Source organism: Mus pahari, chromosome 1, assembly GCF_900095145.1.
Source record: "Mus pahari chromosome 1, PAHARI_EIJ_v1.1, whole genome shotgun sequence".
Lineage (NCBI taxonomy): Eukaryota > Metazoa > Chordata > Mammalia > Rodentia > Muridae > Mus > Mus pahari.
In genome coordinates this window covers 38,811,322-38,829,867 of record NC_034590.1, presented here as the reverse complement: position 1 = coordinate 38,829,867, position 18,546 = coordinate 38,811,322, and the positions used below count along the sequence as shown (strand labels likewise).

Below are 18,546 nucleotides of genomic sequence, written 5' to 3'. Positions count from 1 at the left end.
CTAGCTCCTCCATTGGGGGCACTGTATTCCATCCAATAGCTGACTGTGAGCATCCACTTCTGTGTTTGCCAGGCACTGGCATAGCCTCCCAAGAGGCCGCTATATCAGGGTCCCTTCAGCAGAATCTTGCTGGCATGTGCATTAGTATCTTGGTTTGGTGGCTGATGATGGGATGGATTCCCGGATGGGGTAGTCTCTGTATAGTCCATCCTTTCATCTTAGCTCTAAATTTTGTCTCTGTACCTATATCCTTTCATGGGTATTTTGTTCCTTATCTAACCCCAGGAAACCTGGGGTGCCAGGTGCTTCAGTCCTGCCACTCCAGAGAACAGTCCAGAGATGGACAGGGAGAACTTGTTCCTGCTTGTTATTCTTAGAGAAACCGTGTAACGATGGGACCCGAGCCCAGCCACAATCCCTTCTCTTCCTCTGGGCTTACCAGGTACTTAACCAGCCCAGACCCTCTATTCCACCACAGCCATGAGAAGCAAAGAAATCTGGGGATTTTAGAAACCAGGAGATTGAGAGGAATGAAGAAGGGGGGTGGCGGCAGTGGGGGATGATCTTGTTTAAACCAAGACAGAGTCTGGGTGTGAACTGGTGTCAGAGTACTCCCAGACTAGCACAGCAGGAAAGGGTTGAGATGCGTAGAACCACCCCACGGGGGTGTGAGGACTTTGACTCATTTGCTTTTGGCTTCCAACAGCTCAGAAGTCACACGCAGAGACAACCTGTGGTGACGAGCATCAACACACCATATTGCTTCCACAAGGCCCTGAAGTAGGTTGTAGATTTTCTGGGAAGACCTCAAAATTAAAACTTAAAGTACTTGGGCCCAACGGTGGGACTGTGAGCTGTGGACATCTATCTTAGTGTAAGCTGCTGTTGAAGTGATCTCAAGGACTGGGACCTCTCTGGCCCCTGTCCTACAGTCCCCATGCCCCATGGGGATGGCAGGTGGGGTGTTACTCTGTAGGATCCCATTCTTTCCCAGTTGTGATTAAAGAGCTTCCTATGCCTACATCAGTTTATCAAAGCAAATATCCATGCCTTGTGACTATGTGTCTCATGAGGACGTGTATGGGCACAACCAGCAATTCTCCATCCTGAGAACAGCAGTGCAGCTGCTCTGCCCAGAGCACAGCACATGTGAGAGGTAGGGCAAAGGCCAGAGAGGTAAGGCTTCTCACAAAAGACAAAAGCAGCCTAGGAAAGGGAGTCTCACCCAGCAGGGCACAAGGGACTCATCCTCTTTACCCACAGGATCGCCATGGTGGTACAGTGGGTCATCCATTTCTCTGTGGCCAGTAAGGGGGAAAGGTCTGGGCTTCGTGTCCAAGCCCTGCCCAAGTATCCCATGAGATATTTGGCTCCAATGCTCAGAGCCTCCTTGCCCCTGAACTGCCTTCAGATGCCAGGAAATGAGCTGTGGGTTCTTGCCCCCAAAGTGAAGGCTCAACCCAGATGAGCTTTGTGCAGGCCTGCTATAGCCTTCCAGAGCCCTGGTTACAACACTGTCAGAGTGGGCACTCTATCAGGGGGGATCATCAGGTCCTGCTAGCTTTCTGTGTCCTAGGAAGGACACATGCACCCTCCCAGGCCACCTCTAGCCCAAAGCATCCTTCTCCATGATACCTAAATATGAACAAAGAGCCACCTGGATAATTTAACACCCATGAGGACCACAACTCCCGGCCATCCTCCAACATTCAAGTTGGGAGCCACCAAACTAGCCTTCTTGTCAGAACTCGCTTCCTTCTCAGCATCCGGGCTCCAACCCCTCAGGCAAACAAGGACAGATGCATTCTGAGACAGACAAGGATCTGTACAGGCTCTAGACCAGAGACTGTACCAGGCCCCAAGACTTAATAGATTCTGGGGAGGGAGGAAGACCATCTGCCATCCTCAGCTCTAAATGCCTCACAGTAGTCTACTCTCTCTGGAGTTTCAATACATCGTGTGGCCCCAAAGAACAGTCTTTGTCTCAGTCTGCTCCACTGTATCCTAAACCTTTAGTCCACCATCTGGCATTAACCAGCTTCCTCATCCCATCACCCCTTTCCTTAGGTCAGTCTTCTCCTAGGTTCTTCCTTCTATCCCCAAAACTGTTCGACTCCCAGGAGATGCTGCATCCGGGCACTGCTGCCCACTCTTAGGGCTTTGGGTACCAGCTGGAGGTTGAGAAGCCTCAAGTTGCTCCTTCTATCCAATCCTTCTAGCCTAACCTCTCACCTTAAGCTGGGCTTGGCCCCTGAGAAACTCCTCCTGGGGTCCAAATGCTCTCGCTGTTCCTGCTTTTCTCAGTCAGTGGCTCCACCCCATCCAGACACACACATAAGGCCAGGTAAGCTGGGATTTCTCTCCTCCTCACACTCACTGGTTCCTGCCAGTCTTCTCCTATCTGGCTTCTGTGTTCCTCCACCCAGTCCTCCTGCACATAGGTTCAGACCCTCTTCCCACAGGCAGCACATCAATCCACCCAGCATGCAGCTGCTCTGGCTCTTTCTCCAAACACTGAGATGAACACGAGGCAACATCTCCTACACTTGGGTGGCCCCAGTCTCCTGGGTAGAGCCCCTACCCTTCGGGACCTCTTGCTCACCTCCTCTAGCCTCCACTGTCCACATCCCTATGCTCCTCCAAGGCTCCTGCAGTCCCTGCTGCAGCTGTAGGTATCGCCTCCCCCCTGATGGGAGTTAGTGTACCTCTAAGCCTTGCACCTGTGGGACCCACAACGTGACCTTTCCATTATCCTCGCCCCGTCAGCACTTCCTCCTTCTCTAATCAAGGTTAGCTCTTTCGTGAAGCCTCATGCTGAAGGATGACCCCTAGCCGCCCTCCACCCGCACTTCAGGGGCCCCTGCAGATGTCTCTATGGAAGGATGGATGCTCTGCCTGCTAAGACAGCCTCCCAAGGGAAGGACCAGACTGTGTGATGCATTTGTAGCCCTAGCACAGAGCACAATGTTAAAGACTTCTGAAGGCCTTCAAAAGTATTCCCTGGGAGAGCAGGTGGCTGGGTGGAGTGTGGATGCCTTTGAAGAAAGGCACTTTGGTGTCTAAGATTAGATGAAGTTCCCTCTCCTTCACCCACCCATTGTACAACGGTTTCCCTCTATCCTCACTCAACAGGGTGGGTGCAGAATTGGCTTCACAGCCCCTTTCTTGGCATCCTCAATAGATAACTCTCACAATTACTACACGTTCTTGCTGCACGTGGTAAACTGTTTTCCAACTAAGGTTTGATTCTGATTTCTCCAAGCAGACCCATTATTATGAGAGCAGAGGCTAACTCTCCCTTCAATATGACTGTCATTTGGGAAAGGTCTTGCAGGTACCAGGGATCTTGGAAAGTGTGGTCATGAGCATTCCCATCATTGAGTAAATCCGTGCATGAGAACATCACAGCAGCAGGTAGAATCCAGAGCCGGTCCTTCTCCTGTTCATTGAGCCTGCTCTCAGGACCACAGGCTGTGATCTCAAGCCAGTGGCCTCCTTGCCTCAGGAGATAAGGGTGCCACACCTCCCTCCCTCTTGGAGACGTCTGAGCCCACCCACGGCAGGAGCCTCTCGTGGACTCACCATGTTCATGACAGTGAGGAGGAATCTCTGCGCAGCCTCCGGCCCGTGGTACTGCACCATGTCGGCATCGGCCACCACCAGGGTCTCCACCGTGTGCTCGTTGGTGAGCCTGATGGCATTCCTCCGCTCCCTCCAGTCCCGAGACAGCTGGCCCTTCCTGGGATTCTTTTCTAGAAAAACGACAGAGACATTTGGGCAGTTCTCGGCTTACTGATTCACGAAACCATACCATGAAAGGTCCCAAGAATATGGTCAGTCTCACGTGCCTATGGATGAACCCAAAGCTGCAGATCTCCATGGTTACGTAGGGTAGCTGGAGTTCCCAGCCACTGGTGGTACCATATGGGAGCTGGAGAATGAACTTGCGGGACAGTCATCAAAGGGAAGCTCTCCCTTGTTCATCCTCACAGCCAAGGAGGTAGCTGATGCTCCGCATCAGAAAATAGAAACCCATTCATAATAGAAACACAGTGAGCCACGTATAGCAGGCAGGGAAAAAGCCTACATCCAGTAATGAGGGATACTGGGGGGCTTTTCAGGTTGATGATACAGACCTACATGAAAGGCTCCCAACTTCCCTAATGATACCTGGAACCAAGGAAGCAGGCTTGGTTGAGACCAGGGTTCATTCCCTTGGGAGATAAGCAACCGCACTGAGAGTCAAGAAGACGGGGCCAGAGACCTCAACGGGCATAGAAACAATAGAAATAGACACAAACGAAGAAAAGCATAGTAAGAAAAAGATCTCAACGCACATGCAGGCTGTTAGCTTGCTCTTTCCTCCAAATGATGAAGGGTAAGTGTGACCATGTGGGACTCCTCTGCGGACTTGTTAGGTAAACTGTTCCTCTATAAGATCTTACTTGTACAAATAGCTATTATTTTCAGTTACAGAACCCACCTCTGAAAGTCGAAGGCTGCTGAGTGAGGGCCGGCAAGGTTTCTGTATGGAGAACTGTCTCTGACCCACAGGACAGGTGGAAATGAATGGAACACACCCTTGGAATCCAAATATGAAAAGCAATTTGGTATTTCCACCTTAGCAGTGGCTCACATGGAAAGGGCTTTGCTACATCGTTCATGGAGTAACACACCACCCGTGTGCTGAGTCTTTAGAACGGTGACGGATCATTCTAGATGCAAAAGTCGCTAGCATGAAGACGCTGGATCTATAGGTGGGGTTTGGGAAACAGTAACACTACTCCACGTGTCCTACAATCTTCAGAACCAGGAAAGATTCTCATCAAAATCCCCAGGTGTAGAGAAAGCTGGCCAATGATAACAAGAACTCAAACCTGAAAAGTCTGCCTAGGGAGACTCCATAATCTAGAGTGACACAACCATAAATCTGTACTCACAGTTAGGTCCCAATTTTGCAGGAACACCATATGAACAAGCACTTTCAGGGAAACAAGTAAATGAGCAATAAAAATGTAAAATGTTAATGGTGGGTGAGATATGATATTCATTTTCCTTTCTGCCTCAGCAATTTCCAAATCTATACCATGAACAAGTAGTGATTTACTTATTCACTTACTTGAAGAAATCAGACTCTGTAAAATATACAGAAGCCACTTTTAAACTCTAAATGATAAAACAGAAGGCACCGGGAAGCAAAATATATCACCAGACTCGTCAAAAAAAATGTAAAATTAAGTCAAGGATGTCTCCCACCACCACCACCACCACCACCACCTCTACCACCACCACCACCACCACCTGAGACTGTTCTGTTTCTGGCTTCCTTCCGACCCTGCAGGGGAACCAGATCAGGACAAAGGGGGAGGTCTCAGATGCCATTGCCTTTGCATGCAAACAGAATGAATGAGGTCCTGTGGATTCTTACCCACATCTACCAAACTAGACAGACAGAACAAGAATGATGTCCACTTTCTGTTCTCCCAACTCTTGCCAAGGCCAGGTGGCTTGGATATGACCAACTTGCTGATGTAGAATTTGTAAAGAGTCACTCTGTTTTGTTTTAAAGCAACAGAGTTGCTTTAAACACCAGTTCTCAAGGAGGAGCTTCCGTGGAACCTGCATGCCAACCTTCCCCCAGATGAACAGCCACAGCTCATGGGTGGCCTCAACTTTTCCTAATGTTTGCTTAGAATTCATCTCCAGATATCAGCCACTAGTGTTCTCACCTGCAGACAGTCCCACTGGCTGTTTGCACTTGGTTTTACCCTTTGCCATGGCACAGACAGTGCTGCACTTTCAGTGGGTCTGTTCAAATACCATGTAAGAGTCTGAACGCAGGCAGGCAGTGGTGATGCATGCCTTTGATCCCAGGCGTATGCACTTGGGAGGCAGAGGCAGGCGGATATCTGAGTTCGAGGCCAGCCTGGTCTACAGAGTGAGTTCCAGGACAGCCAGGGCTACACTGAGAAACCCTGTCTCAGAAAAGGAGAAGGAAGAGGAAGAAGAAGAGGAAGAGAAGGGGAGAAGGAGGTGGTGGAAGAGGAGGAGAAGGAGAAGGAGGGGAGGAAGAAGGGGAAGAGGAGAAGGAAGAGGAGGAGAAGGAGGGGAAAGGGGAGAAGGAAGGGGATGAAGAGAAAGAGGAGGAGGAGGAGGAAGAGGAGGAAAAGAAAAAGAGTAAAAGGAAGAGGAGGAAGAGGAGGAAGAGGAGGAAGAGGAAGGAGGAAGAGGAGGAGCAGGAGCAGGAGCAGCAGCCTCCTGAACACGTGAGACTGGAGAGCTGAAGAGTCAAGGGCTTAGCTGGAGAGCAGGTGCCTGCTGAACATTTCACAGCATAATCTTGCACCGAGTATCAGTTCTCCAAGATTTAAGTGGTCATGGACCCTGGAGGGTACCGAGAAACAGGTGAAGCTCATTGATGAGGACCCGAGGTTGGAAAAAGTTTTCACTCCAGAGTCTCGTTTGCTCCTCCTATTGTGGAAGCCTCCGGTGGGACTATTTCCTGTGGGAAATAGTCACTGAACAAACCCACTTGGGGAAATGAATTAAAAGGAATAAATGAAGGGGCTGGAGAGACTGACTCAGTGGTTCTCTTCCAGAGGTCCTGAGTTCAATTCCCAGCAACCACATGGTGGCTCACAGCCATATGTAATAGGATTTGATGCCCTCTTCTGGTGTGTCTGAAGACAGCTACAGAGCACTCACATACATAAAATAAATTTTTAAAAAATCTTTTTAAAAGAGAATAAATGATTATTTTTGCTTAATCCCAGCCCCACACTTCAGTGCCTGCCAGGCCTCACCATAAAAATGAATGTCAAAAACCCTGATTGGTTTCTGCTTGAGCATTTGTTTTATATTTCATTTTCATTTCTTCTTTCAATTTATTTTTGGCAATTTTTTCTGATCAATGCACAATATGTCTACATATTTATGGTATAATCAGCGCTGCTTGCATAAAATGTACAGTGATTAAATCAGGACAATTAGCATTTCCACCTCCTCGAGCATTTATCATTTCCATCTGCAGGAAACCTTTGTAGCCTTCTTCTCTGGTTACTTTTTTCCCCTTCCCTTTCTCCCTCTTGCTCTGGCCCTGCTTGCTCCACCCCTTCACCCCACCCCCGTCTGCTCTGTGCACCACTTGCTCCACACCCCTCCCGTCACTCTGGGTTCTTCTAGCTCCAGCCCATATTTTTTTTTTATTTTATTTTTTTAATTTGTTTCTCATTAAAGGTAGTTGTGAGTCACCATGTGATTGCTGGGATTTGAACTCATGACCTCCGGAAAAGCAGTCAGTGCTCTTAACCGCTGAGCCATCTCACCAGCCCCTCTAGTTTTTTTTTTTGTTTTGTTTTGTTTTGATTTGTTTTTAATAAACCATGAATTGCTACAGATTGTAGTTGCCTTACTATATGACAGAATACTGGAACTAGGCCATGGACCTGGTGGTTCATGACCCCAGCATACAGGCGGCTAAAGCAGGAAGATCATAAGTTCAAAACCAGCCTGGGATACACAGTAAGATTTGTCTCAAAAACAAAGAAAGAACTTCAAAACCAGTTCCTCCTACCAAAGTGCACACTCTTGGCACATACTCAACCCTGCTCCCTTCTCTGTTCCTCTACTTCTAAGGCTGCGACCCTTTAATACAGTTCCTCGTGCTGTGGTAACCCCAACCATACAACTATTTTCATTGGTATTTCATAACTGTGATTTTGCTACAGTTATGAATCATAATGTAAATGCCTGATATGCAACCCCCTGAAAGGGTCATTTGGTATGCAACCCCCTGAAAGAGTCATGTGACCACAAGTGGGGTCTCAGCCCACAGGCCGAGGATCACTGCTCTAGGCAGTCTTCAAACCCTAGCTTTAGGGACCAGAGACAGGATATTGTGGACTGGAATTGTCTTCCAATGCAGGCATCCCTCTGGGGGTGGGGGGCAGGTGGAAGATCTTGGGAGGGAACCTGCCTTCTCCACATCTCCCCACGTCCCCCTACTTAGTACTCCATGGCTGTGACTGTATTGAGGAGAGAGCCTCAATACACTTGAATCTTAAAGTTCCTAAAGTGTGTAAATATACCCTGCTAGACAGATCACAGTCACCAATGTGTTTCCCAGCGTCTTCTAGATAAAAGAAACAATACTCGGGGGTCACATGGTGCTGGGTTCCCCATCACTAGAGAGATGGAGTGCAGGTGGCAGGCTGGTGACTGGATGGGGGTGTGGCCTCCAAGCTCTGTTCCCAAGCCACCATGGGAGAGACAGAGGCCCTCATATTGACAACGGGGACACATTGTAAGGTACCAGGAGTCATTTCAGAAGCCAAGCCCGCAGCCTCCTCTGTCTGCATACTGCTGAGTTAGTTCACCGGGGGATCTTAAAGAACTCCCTCCATACTTTTTATTTTGCATTTATTCTCCCTTCACTCCAATTAACCATTAAAGCAGACAATGTGACACATTTACAGAAGACACTCTGGGTCTTTTAGGACAAGGCAAGGAGAAGGCGGGGGTGGGGGGTGGGGGAAAGCTATGAAGGTATAAAGAGCAGTCTAAATGTTTAACGTTTTCAATACTCAAATTATGATTTGTTCTGCGAGTTTGAGAACGGTCAAAAGTGATGAGCAAACACATCTGGGGACTGGGGAATGGGATGCAACTGATGAGAGCACTTGCATGTAGGTGTGAGGCCCTGAGTTCAAACCCCCAAAGCCATGCAAAAAGCTGGCCATGGTTACATACAGACCTGGGACCAGGCCTATGGAGTTGGAACAGAGAGAGGAACTCATTGGAACTTCTGAGTGATCCTGTTCCAAAGGACTAGGTGAACAGTAAAAGAGCAGGACCCCTCATGACCCCCTCTGGCCTCTGTGTATACATACAGGCACGTGTACCTGCACCTGTATATGCACATGCACCATACAGTACATAGTCGCCACACATACATATAAGCGCACATACGAAAACTACATAAATGGTTATGTAGTTACTAATTTTGTTCTTGGGGAAAAAATCCAATCCAATGGGAAAAATATTCTTTCCCATTAAAAATTAAAGTATCAGGCTATGGGCGTGGCTCAATGGCAGAGGGTTAATCTAGCTAAAAAAAAAAAAAGGAATAATAATAAAAGTATTTAAGCATTCTCTGTGGAAAAAAATAAAATGTTGGACATTAAGTTCCTCCCTAAATTCCTCCATCTCCCACTGTGCAAGGCTCTAGTGTCCTAAGGTGTCCTAACGCTACTTCCAGGGATGGTCTCAATGTGCTCTTTGTGCCCAGGCACAGGAAGAGCATGTCTTCTCCCATCACAGAAGCAAATCTGATGGCCGAGAAAAACAGAGTAGAGGAAATACAGGCAGATGCCCAAGGGCACTGGGCAACCTTGAGTGGACAGGAGGAGGTACTTCAGGCCAAGGCGTCAGAGACCAGGGACACAAATGGGAAATGTTGACAGCTAACTATGATCCCCTTTGTTGTCAGCCCTTCCCACACCAGCATTCCAAGGTGAGAAACAAGAATGTGTTCTTGCTATGACTCATGGGACAGGGGACAGCCAGAGGCCGGAGCATCACAACCAGACCTTGTCTCAACCACATAAACCACTGGCTTTCTCCAGCTTAGCCGTAAACAAGGTGGGGGGATTCCAGGAAGTCTGGCCTGTGCTAACCCATCTTCTACACACCAGTGTGGTGAGTTATAAAGGGTCTGCCTGGGCCAAGAGGAAGGCTATCTATCCCTTATTGTCACCTTGCAGCTCTGAGATGAGGACTGTATAATTAGGACAAACCAGAATGAGACAGGGGGACAGAGAGGGAGAAGACCCTGGTTGCCTTCTTCATTTCAGTAACCTCTGCATACAAGAGTTAAGAAGACTTGCTGTGCCCAATGTCATGGCCAAGACCCTCCACCAGACCTTGCCCTCTATACTGGACAGAAACCCTCTGAAAACATAAGCCAAAATAAACCATATCCAGAGCCTCCTCCTGGTGCCTCCAAGGCACCACAGGGGATTTGCCTTTTGCTCTCTAGTCCCCTCCCACTGTGCCCCCATCTGATTCTGGGGCAAAACACTGTCAGAGACCTGAGTGTCCATCTCTAGTCTGAGTCACCATCTGACAGAACCCAGTCAGGGAGTTGCCAGTGGTGGAGATGGGCTAGCACAGGACAGACTTCTTGGTACCCCAATATTCCCACATCCCAGGAGCCAGGACCATGCTTCCACATCAAAGTCAAGTTGGGGCCTGGGTCAGATGGGACCAGCAGCGCATGCTTCGGTGTGGTATGAAAGCCCAAACACACATAGCTTACATAGTCGATGCTCTCCAAAAGAACTATCAGCTCAAGAGGAGAAAAAAAAAAGACAGAAATGTGCCTTAGAAAATAAAATAAATAAAATTTAAAAGCAAAGAATCTGTCTATAAAAAACTACCTTTTTGACTGAAAGGATGACCCATGTGACCCCGAGTTCCCAGCCAGGTGAAGCCCCTCCCTGTATAAAGCCCACCATCCTTGAAAAATAATGCCCTCCTATTTTTTGTTTCTTACAAAAAGGAGGAAAACTTTTTTTTCTTTTTTGCTCTCCAAGTAAAAATTCTTTAAATAGCTTCCTCCAAGGCCAAGTCATTTTTATAAAAGCCATCTTTTTTTTTTTTTCATGTAAATTCCTTAAAAAGAAAGGTGGAAAAATAGTTGCAGGGTTGTTCTTTGCTTTGCTTTGTTTTGTTTTGTTTTGTTTCCTTTGTGTGGTTAGGATTCCAAGCGAGGAGCTGATGCCCCTGAAGCTCATGTCTACACTAAGCCGTTGGTTGTGACCAGGTCTACACTTGGCCAAGGGTGCAGGGCCAGGGTAGGAGAGCTGCCCTGGCTTTATGGGATCTTTCCAGCCATGCTCAGAGCCACAAAGACACCAAGCATGCAGAAACCACTACCTATAAGTAAAATCAGAAGACATTCAGTTAATAATATTTATATCAAGGTCCCGAGCATGGTAAACATTGCCACAGCGGTGGGGACCACTGGGAAGCAGCAGACATCATACAAATAATCTAAGGGAAGAAGATAAGTGACCACACTTTAAACTAAGGGCAGATTATTAGTTTTGCATTACTGCAGTGAAATGCCCGAGATAATTAACATTATAAAGAGAAAAGGTTTATTTAGTTCACAGGTCCAGAAATTTCAAAAGCATTGGAGCTTGTATGAGTTCTGTTCTAGTGAGGGTGGCAGATGGTGGCATAAGGACACAGGCCCTTGATAAGTATCTGTTAATTGGATGTCTTCTGATTTTACTTGCAGGGCATGGTTTCTGGATGCATGATGTCTTTGTAGCTCCCTACATATACCCAAGTGACATAAAGACCTCCTGCTAGGCCACGGCTCCCAAAGGTTCCACTCCCCTTCCAAGACCACACCCTATGGACCAAGCTTTCAGTTACTATGAATCCTTGCAGCTACTCAAATGCACAGATCACAGGATGGCCAACTCTCAGCCAGGAGGCTTCCCAAGCTCACACCGTGAGATCAAAACCAAGGGGCAGAAACTGTTAAACCATGGGGATCATAGAGAGAGTCTGGATGCAAGTATGGGAATGTTCTGGTAAATAATGTAGTCTCCGACTAGGTGGAGAGAGACCTAGTAATGTCTCCTCCCATGAGAGTTAACGGGGTGAGGTAAGTCAGTCCAGGATCTGGTCAGGGGACTAGAAAGGAGGATTCACCTTCATATACTGTTCCTTCCAAGGTCTCCTCTCTCCAGGGAGGTCTTCAGAACCACCGGGGATTTCAGCAGGGTCTGTCCATCTCTCTGAGTCCTGATACAGAAGGGTGTGGCTGTTCCTTTTCATTCTCTTCTCTCTTTCAGATGCTGGCCGAAACCTAAGCCTAAGCAGGCCTTTAAAGGCCACCCCATTTTTCTAAAGCTTCCCTCCCTGCCATGAGCTGACCTTCGTGCTCGCTTAAATCAAATGGAACGACTTTCCTTCCTTCTCCTCTCCATTTTCCCCCAGGGCAATTGCAAGATTTACAGCTTGAGTGTCCCAGAAATTTTCTTTTAAATTCTTAACAGATTCTTCTCAGGCTTCCATTTGAGCCAGCTCTTTTTTCATTAATGAGATTAAAAACCAGGAGAGCGGTCCTCTATTTTTTTTTTCTAGTATTATATGGTGACTTTGTGGGAACCCCCCCCCCCAAAAAAATTTTCTGGTGAGACTTTCCCCTACCTTTTCATTCTTTGATGGGTAGAGAAAATGGCTGAGAACTGCATCAGGAACCTGTGTGTACTCAGGCTCCTGCTGCAGCAAACACCATGACCAAGGCCACTCCTGTTCCAGAGGGCTACATCCTATAGGAGCGGAGAAGCAGAGACGCGGGCAGCAGGCATGGAAGCTGGAGTAACGAGCTAAGAGTGTACATCCTGAACCACAGTCATGGAACAGGAAGGAAAGTGGAAGTGCGGAGGAGCACTGTTACTCTCAAAGCCCTCCCGCTAGTGACACACTTCCTCCAGAAAGGCCACACTTCCTAAGTCTCCCTGAACTTACTTGGTCCCCACAAACTGGGAACCAAATATTCAGATTCCAGAGATGATGAGAGACATTTCTCATCCAATCCATTACAGGTTTCAAGAAAAGGGCACAGCATATTCTTTTTTTTTTTTTTTTTTTTTTTTTTTTTTTTTCTTTTTTTTTATTATTATTTTCTTTATTTACATTTCAAATGCTATCCTAAAAGTTCCCTATACCACCCCCCGCCCCTGCTCCCCTACCCACCCACTCCCACTACTTGGCCCAGGCATTCCCTTGTGCTGGGTCATATAAAGTTTGCAAGACCAAGGGGCCTCTCTTCCCAGTGATGGCCAATTAGGCCATCTTCTGCTACATATGCAGCTAGAGACACAAACTCAGGGGGTACTGGTTAGTTCATATTGTTTTTGCACCTACAGGGTTGCAGCCCCCTTCAGCTCCTTGGGTACTTTCTCTAGCTCCTCGATTGGGGACCCTGTGTTCCATCCAATAGCTGGCTGGGGCACAGCATATTCTAAAAACAGTAAGCTAAGAACCAGAGGGTGCCTGAGCACAGGACAAGAACAAACAGGTGAAGGTGAAAAAGATAACTGTCAAGGGCTTTTTTTTTATTCCGGGAGCCAGACGCTATCTATCTGGGGCTTGCACGTTAACTGTGTTGTCCTGGCTGCTACAGGCAACAGGTTCCTAGTTGAAAAGGGATGATAGCTAGACAAAAAGAAATCTGCAGGAGGAAGGACACAAGAAGGTTCAGGAGGTAAACTCACAGCATTTGAACTAACAGGGTGAACACGGGAGGACCACAAAGTTGGATTCTGGCTTGTGGATCCAGGATTACCTCGTGAAGTAACGGAACCAGTTACTGAACCAGAGATACCAGCAATGAAGAAAAGCACGGTGGTAGTGGTGGTGGTGGTGGTGGTAGTGGTGGTGGCGGCAGGGTTGGGCGGGATTAAGGTACAGTTAAGAGGGTTTGAAGCTGGTTGATGGGTACGTAGACTTGGAGTTCATGAGGAAACACAATGGGCTTTTAGGAAGTGTCAGCCCCAACACCAACCCATCAGGGACAGCAAAACCACATGACTAGATGGGGGTGGAGGAACCAAAGACTGGACTGTGAGAGATGGTGAGGCCAGGGTGGGGAGACATGGCAGAATGGGTGGCACATCAGGGAAAACAGGAGGGAGGGCACTGCTCGGCACCTGCGGGCTGAAGATGGCCACGGAGGCGGAGCTACAGTGAATAAGAGGGAGGAGTCACCGGGCATCTTGAGGGCGGAGCCACTGGGCATCTCCAAGCTAGTGAGGTCAAAGGTGAGAGAAGCAACTCAGCCGTGTCTGGGTAGGGCAGAGAGAGGAGTTCCTCAGGATGGATAGCTGAGGAAAGCAGTTCTTGAAGGACACACTCCCTTACTCCATCTCTGCTGCTGCTCCCTCCAGCGGCATTTGCAGATGGCAGCCTCATACACATCTAAGGAAGGAGACCCAGGAGTCTCACCACCTTCCTATCTGGCAAGGAAAGCCACAGTAGCTCAGTAAGCTTCTACCAAGCCCAGAGCCTGCACAGCTGGGTGCTACTTGCCCCCACCCCCACCCCCAGTAGGGGAAGCCAAGAGACACCTCATTGCTATGAGCACCTATGGCTAAAGACATCTATCTGCTGGGAACATGAATCCAGGAAATGTGACAAAGTTTCCTGACGATGGGGCATTGAAGACACCACCTCCAAAAAGACCTAGCAACAGCAAAGTTTAATTATAATTAACACATACATACTGCATGTGAAGACGACATTTGTAGATTAGTTAATTAATTAGTTAACAGAAGAACTTAAGGCAGGTAAGGTAATGCAAGTCAGAATCAGAAAAAGGCTCAGTGTCTAACAGAGTAAAGGCCCAGCAGCCTGACCAGCACAGACGACCCCAAACTAAGGGAGAATGCTGAACTTTCTGGTGAATTTTTCCATCAATCTTTGCTCTTGATCTGAACCTTGAATAAATATTAAATGTACTTGTAAATAAACTAGTATCATCTTTCTAGGTCTCTCATAAAATACCCTAGGTTGGGGGGTGGGGGGGAAGAGAGAGCAGTGCTAAAGCCACAGAAATGCACTTTGTGGAAGGCGGATCTATGGGATAAAGGTGTCTCTGGGGCTGGGCCCACCTGGGTCTCTCTCCTGGGGTCACAGAAGGCTGTCCTCGATTCCTGTGTCTTCCTTTCACATGCTGTATGTGTCTAAATCGATGATCTCAATCTGCTCCACCGTGTGTGTGTGTGTGTGTGTGTGTGTGTGTGTGTGTGTGTGTGTTTCCATGAGAGCTTTGGCATGCCTATGCTGTGTGTGTGTGTGTGTGTGTGTGTGTGTGTGTACGCTCGTGTGTGTTTCTATGAGAGCTTGGGCATGCCTATGCTGTGTGTGTGTGTGTGTGTGTGTGTGTGTGTGTGTGTACGCTCGCGTGTGTTTCTATGAGAGCTTGGACATGCCTATGCTATAGCATGAATGTGGCCAGGGGATGCTTTCAAGCAGCCATCTTTGCCTTCCTCTGAGACGGGGTCCTTGCTGGCTGCTGCATATGTCGGCCCATGAGCTGCCAGGGCTTCTGCTTCTGCTCCCGAGTCTCTGGGAGTCCCAGTTCTTAGGCACGTGCCCCTGTGTTGGCTTTTTATGGGTTCTGGGGATCGGAACTCAAGTCTTCCTTCCTGTGCAGCAAGCACATTCCGCGGAGCCCTTTTCCCGGCCCTCTAAACTGCCCCTTCCCTGTGAGGGTGGCATCCATACTGAACCAAGGCTTACTGTCAGAGCCTCTCTTACTTATTTCCAGAAAGATCCTCACTACTGCAAAGACCGTACATCCTGAGGTGCTGGGGGCTGTAGTTTCAACAAGTGAATAGGCACCATTGGGGGTAGGAGGCAGGGTTGGCAGGTGACAGTCACTTCTTTCTATCCTTAAGAAGCATGGACAGGGTAGGTCACCACAGTATATGTAGACACCTAACCAGGACAGTGTGGAGAGTCCCCATATGACAATCAATCACCTTAGAGCCATGAGTTTGGCAGTCTCAAATCCAAAACAAAAACCCAGCCGTGTTTAGAACTATCCTGGGCCTTTTGCCACCCCCTTCAGCGAAGTCCTTAGCTGAAAGATTAGCCTGGGCTACTGGTGCCTGACAGCTTTATCTTCTAAGTTGATGGAAGACAGGTGGGGGTAGGGGTGGGGTGGGGGGGCGGGATAGAACATTCCACTGACACAGCTTGGGGGAAGAAATTAATTAATGTGTTCATGTTTCAACCAGAGCAAGACAAGACAAACAAAAACCTGTAGAGCCATCCGCCCTTCTCTGCACCTGGAATCCCCCCATGGAGACCCTGAGCATTGTTGCTTTTAACAGAAGGCCTTTCATCTTCAACAAGGACGCCGCAAAAATCTTCAGACAGCTGAAGAATTCCTCCACCTTTGGAGGGGCCAGCTAGTAACCCGAAATTCCCCAGCTTCATTGTTTCCACCCCAAATCCAACAAAAACTGAAGGCTCTTCCTCCCTGGGCTCCCAAAGCTGGGCCACTCCCTGTGAGGTCCCTTAGTCTCTCTCTAGGCTGCTAAGGCCTGGAGGACTGTCTCTCCCCTTTCTACCCTGTACACAGATGGGGGCCACACAGTTGGTGTTAATTGTTGTCTTAAGAGTTTGTAAGAGAATGAAGTACATGAGTAAACAAACAGAATGGCACCCTTGCCAAAGCAGAGGAGAAAACAACACAGCCGAAGTCTGTGGGCCTCTTGGATGTCCCCGGCTTCTCGCAGATGTGTCAAACACCCACAATCTTTCCACAGCAGAATTCACTGAAAGCCTGTGGGGTCTCCAGGTGTCCCCTAAGATGCAGGAAAACACTCAAATAGTTGGCCAACTAGCAGCACAGGGAGGAAGAAGTCTTTTGGGGGGGGCCCAGACCAACTCATCAGCATATGATTCGTTCCTAAAGAAACTTGTTTCCCAAATACAAGGACCCTGGGAGTGAAGCATCCTTCTTAGACAGCCACAAGCTGTGGCCCTTTCTGGTCCTACGAGAAACCTAACCCACGGAGGCTCCTACCCCCAACCTTTTGATGCCCAAAATGGATTACCAAGAAGTTACCAATAGGGCCTTCAGAGCCAGAACAGCCCTTTCCTGACACATCTTAACTCCCTAGGCAAGCAGCCTTGAAGGAGGCCAGAGTTAACGAACAACACAAGTCAGCGGAGGGCAGAAATCCCTGACAGTTGAGTACCCTGCAAAACCCAACTGTTGACCGAAGCCCATCACACCAGCCTCCTTGCGGTCAGGCACTTCTTCAGCCTTTCCCCAGAGGCCCTGCATGTGCTGTAGCTACATCCGGAAAGTTCCTACTTTAGCAGCCGATCGTTTCACTAACTCAAAAACACAACTCGAATGCTACTTTCTCAAGAGGCCCTCACCAGGGTCTTTGCGAGCAAGTTGCTACAGCACACTGACCCTCCTGGGAGTTCTCACCATACAGGGAGACCAAGGAGCAAAGGGCCCATGGCTGGACCTAGGCCCAGAGCCTTACAAGGTGTTCACTAGTTAAAATAGGAGGAGGAGGTACACCATATGAAGTTTTATAGTACCATGTTACACTCTCTGCCTTCAGCCCCTCTTAATCACGCCTGGGAATGTTCACCCATGTTCTCACACCTTTTTCAGTCTCTTCTGGGTCTCATCTTCCAAGTTAGGATTCTAATGCCTTTATATTTATTGTAAAATTTATCATCTTTGACTTTCTGCCACACGTTATTTCTCCTTGTGTTTTCTCATGGTAGCTAGAGTTCATTTTACCATCTCTAATAACCGAGTGGACACTGTTGTACTCAGAGCTTCTCTTTAGTATTTGAATCCGCCTGCACCCCTCTATTTGCTTCTGACAACTCAGGTCAAGGAAGGGTAGACCTTGAGCTTCCCCTTGTGTACAAAGGAGAACCCAGAACCCTGTCTTCTCCCAAATCCCCCTTCACTTTTGCTTGTAAATATTCTGTAACCCCGGGTACAGTTTATAATGAAAGGACAATAGTTGGCATTTCATGCCACATCCACTTTGTTAAGACTTTGTGGTCTTTTCTGCTCACCACGTAGTCTGGTGTCCCTCCCAAGAGCTGGGATTCTAGGCAGATGTCATCACTTCCACCAGCCCTTAATTCCATAATGGCTTCATTGAGGTGAGACTCGCATGCCAAGCATGCAATTCACACAGGGATAGGATTCGGTGGCTCACGGGACTGTGGCGCCACCATATCCTGAACAGCTTAAGTGTCCCCTAACAAAGCCCACACACTCCTTGCTGTCCCCTGCCTTCCTCCACTCTCCCCTACAAATCACCAATATCCATTCAGTCTGAACACTTTTTCTGATTCCTAGCATTTTACATAAGTACGTCATGTGTTCTGGCTGGCTTCTTTGCAAAGCTTGCCTGTGATTGATGGAGCACATATCCACCCATGGTTTCCTTTCTTTTTTAATGGCCAAGTAAGGTCCCACCCACAAATACACTTATTCTAGCTATCATTTACATGTAGATAGGCATTTGAGTTGTTTCCTCTTTTTCGTCCTGTGAACAATACCACTCAGAATTTATGTGTAAATCTTTATAACACACGTTTTTAAGTCTCCTGGACCTAAGTTTGAAATGGGGTGGCTGGGTCATATCACAATTTCAAAACTTTCAATAAACTTCCACACTTTCTCTATGATGGTTATACTATTTCATATTCCTAGCAGCAGCACATGAAGACTTTAATTCTCTGAACTCTGTCAACACTCATTAGTGGCCTTCTTTTTTTAATTATAACCTAGTTGTTCTATGAGTGGTTGCAAAGTGGTGTCTCCGGGTGATTTTGATTTAAATTTCCCTGGTGGCCCTTAGTGCTCAGCATCTTATATATTGATTGGCTGTCTGTATTATATCCTTTGTAGAGTCATTTGAGTTCTTTGCTCGTGTGTGTGTGTGTGTGTGTGTGTGTGTGTGTGTGTGT

At 47.9% G+C, this 18,546-nt stretch overlaps 1 protein-coding gene across 1 annotated transcript in view; it reads right to left on the bottom strand.

Moving 5' to 3' along the window:
- The window catches only part of Adamts17 (ADAM metallopeptidase with thrombospondin type 1 motif 17), a 308,973-nt gene that overhangs the window by 252,831 nt on the left and 37,596 nt on the right, over window positions 1–18,546 (bottom strand). The window contains exon 4 of the mRNA XM_029535526.1: window positions 3,583–3,752. Coding sequence (XP_029391386.1) covers window positions 3,583–3,752 — 170 coding nt within the window. The remainder of the gene's footprint in view (window positions 1–3,582; window positions 3,753–18,546) is intronic.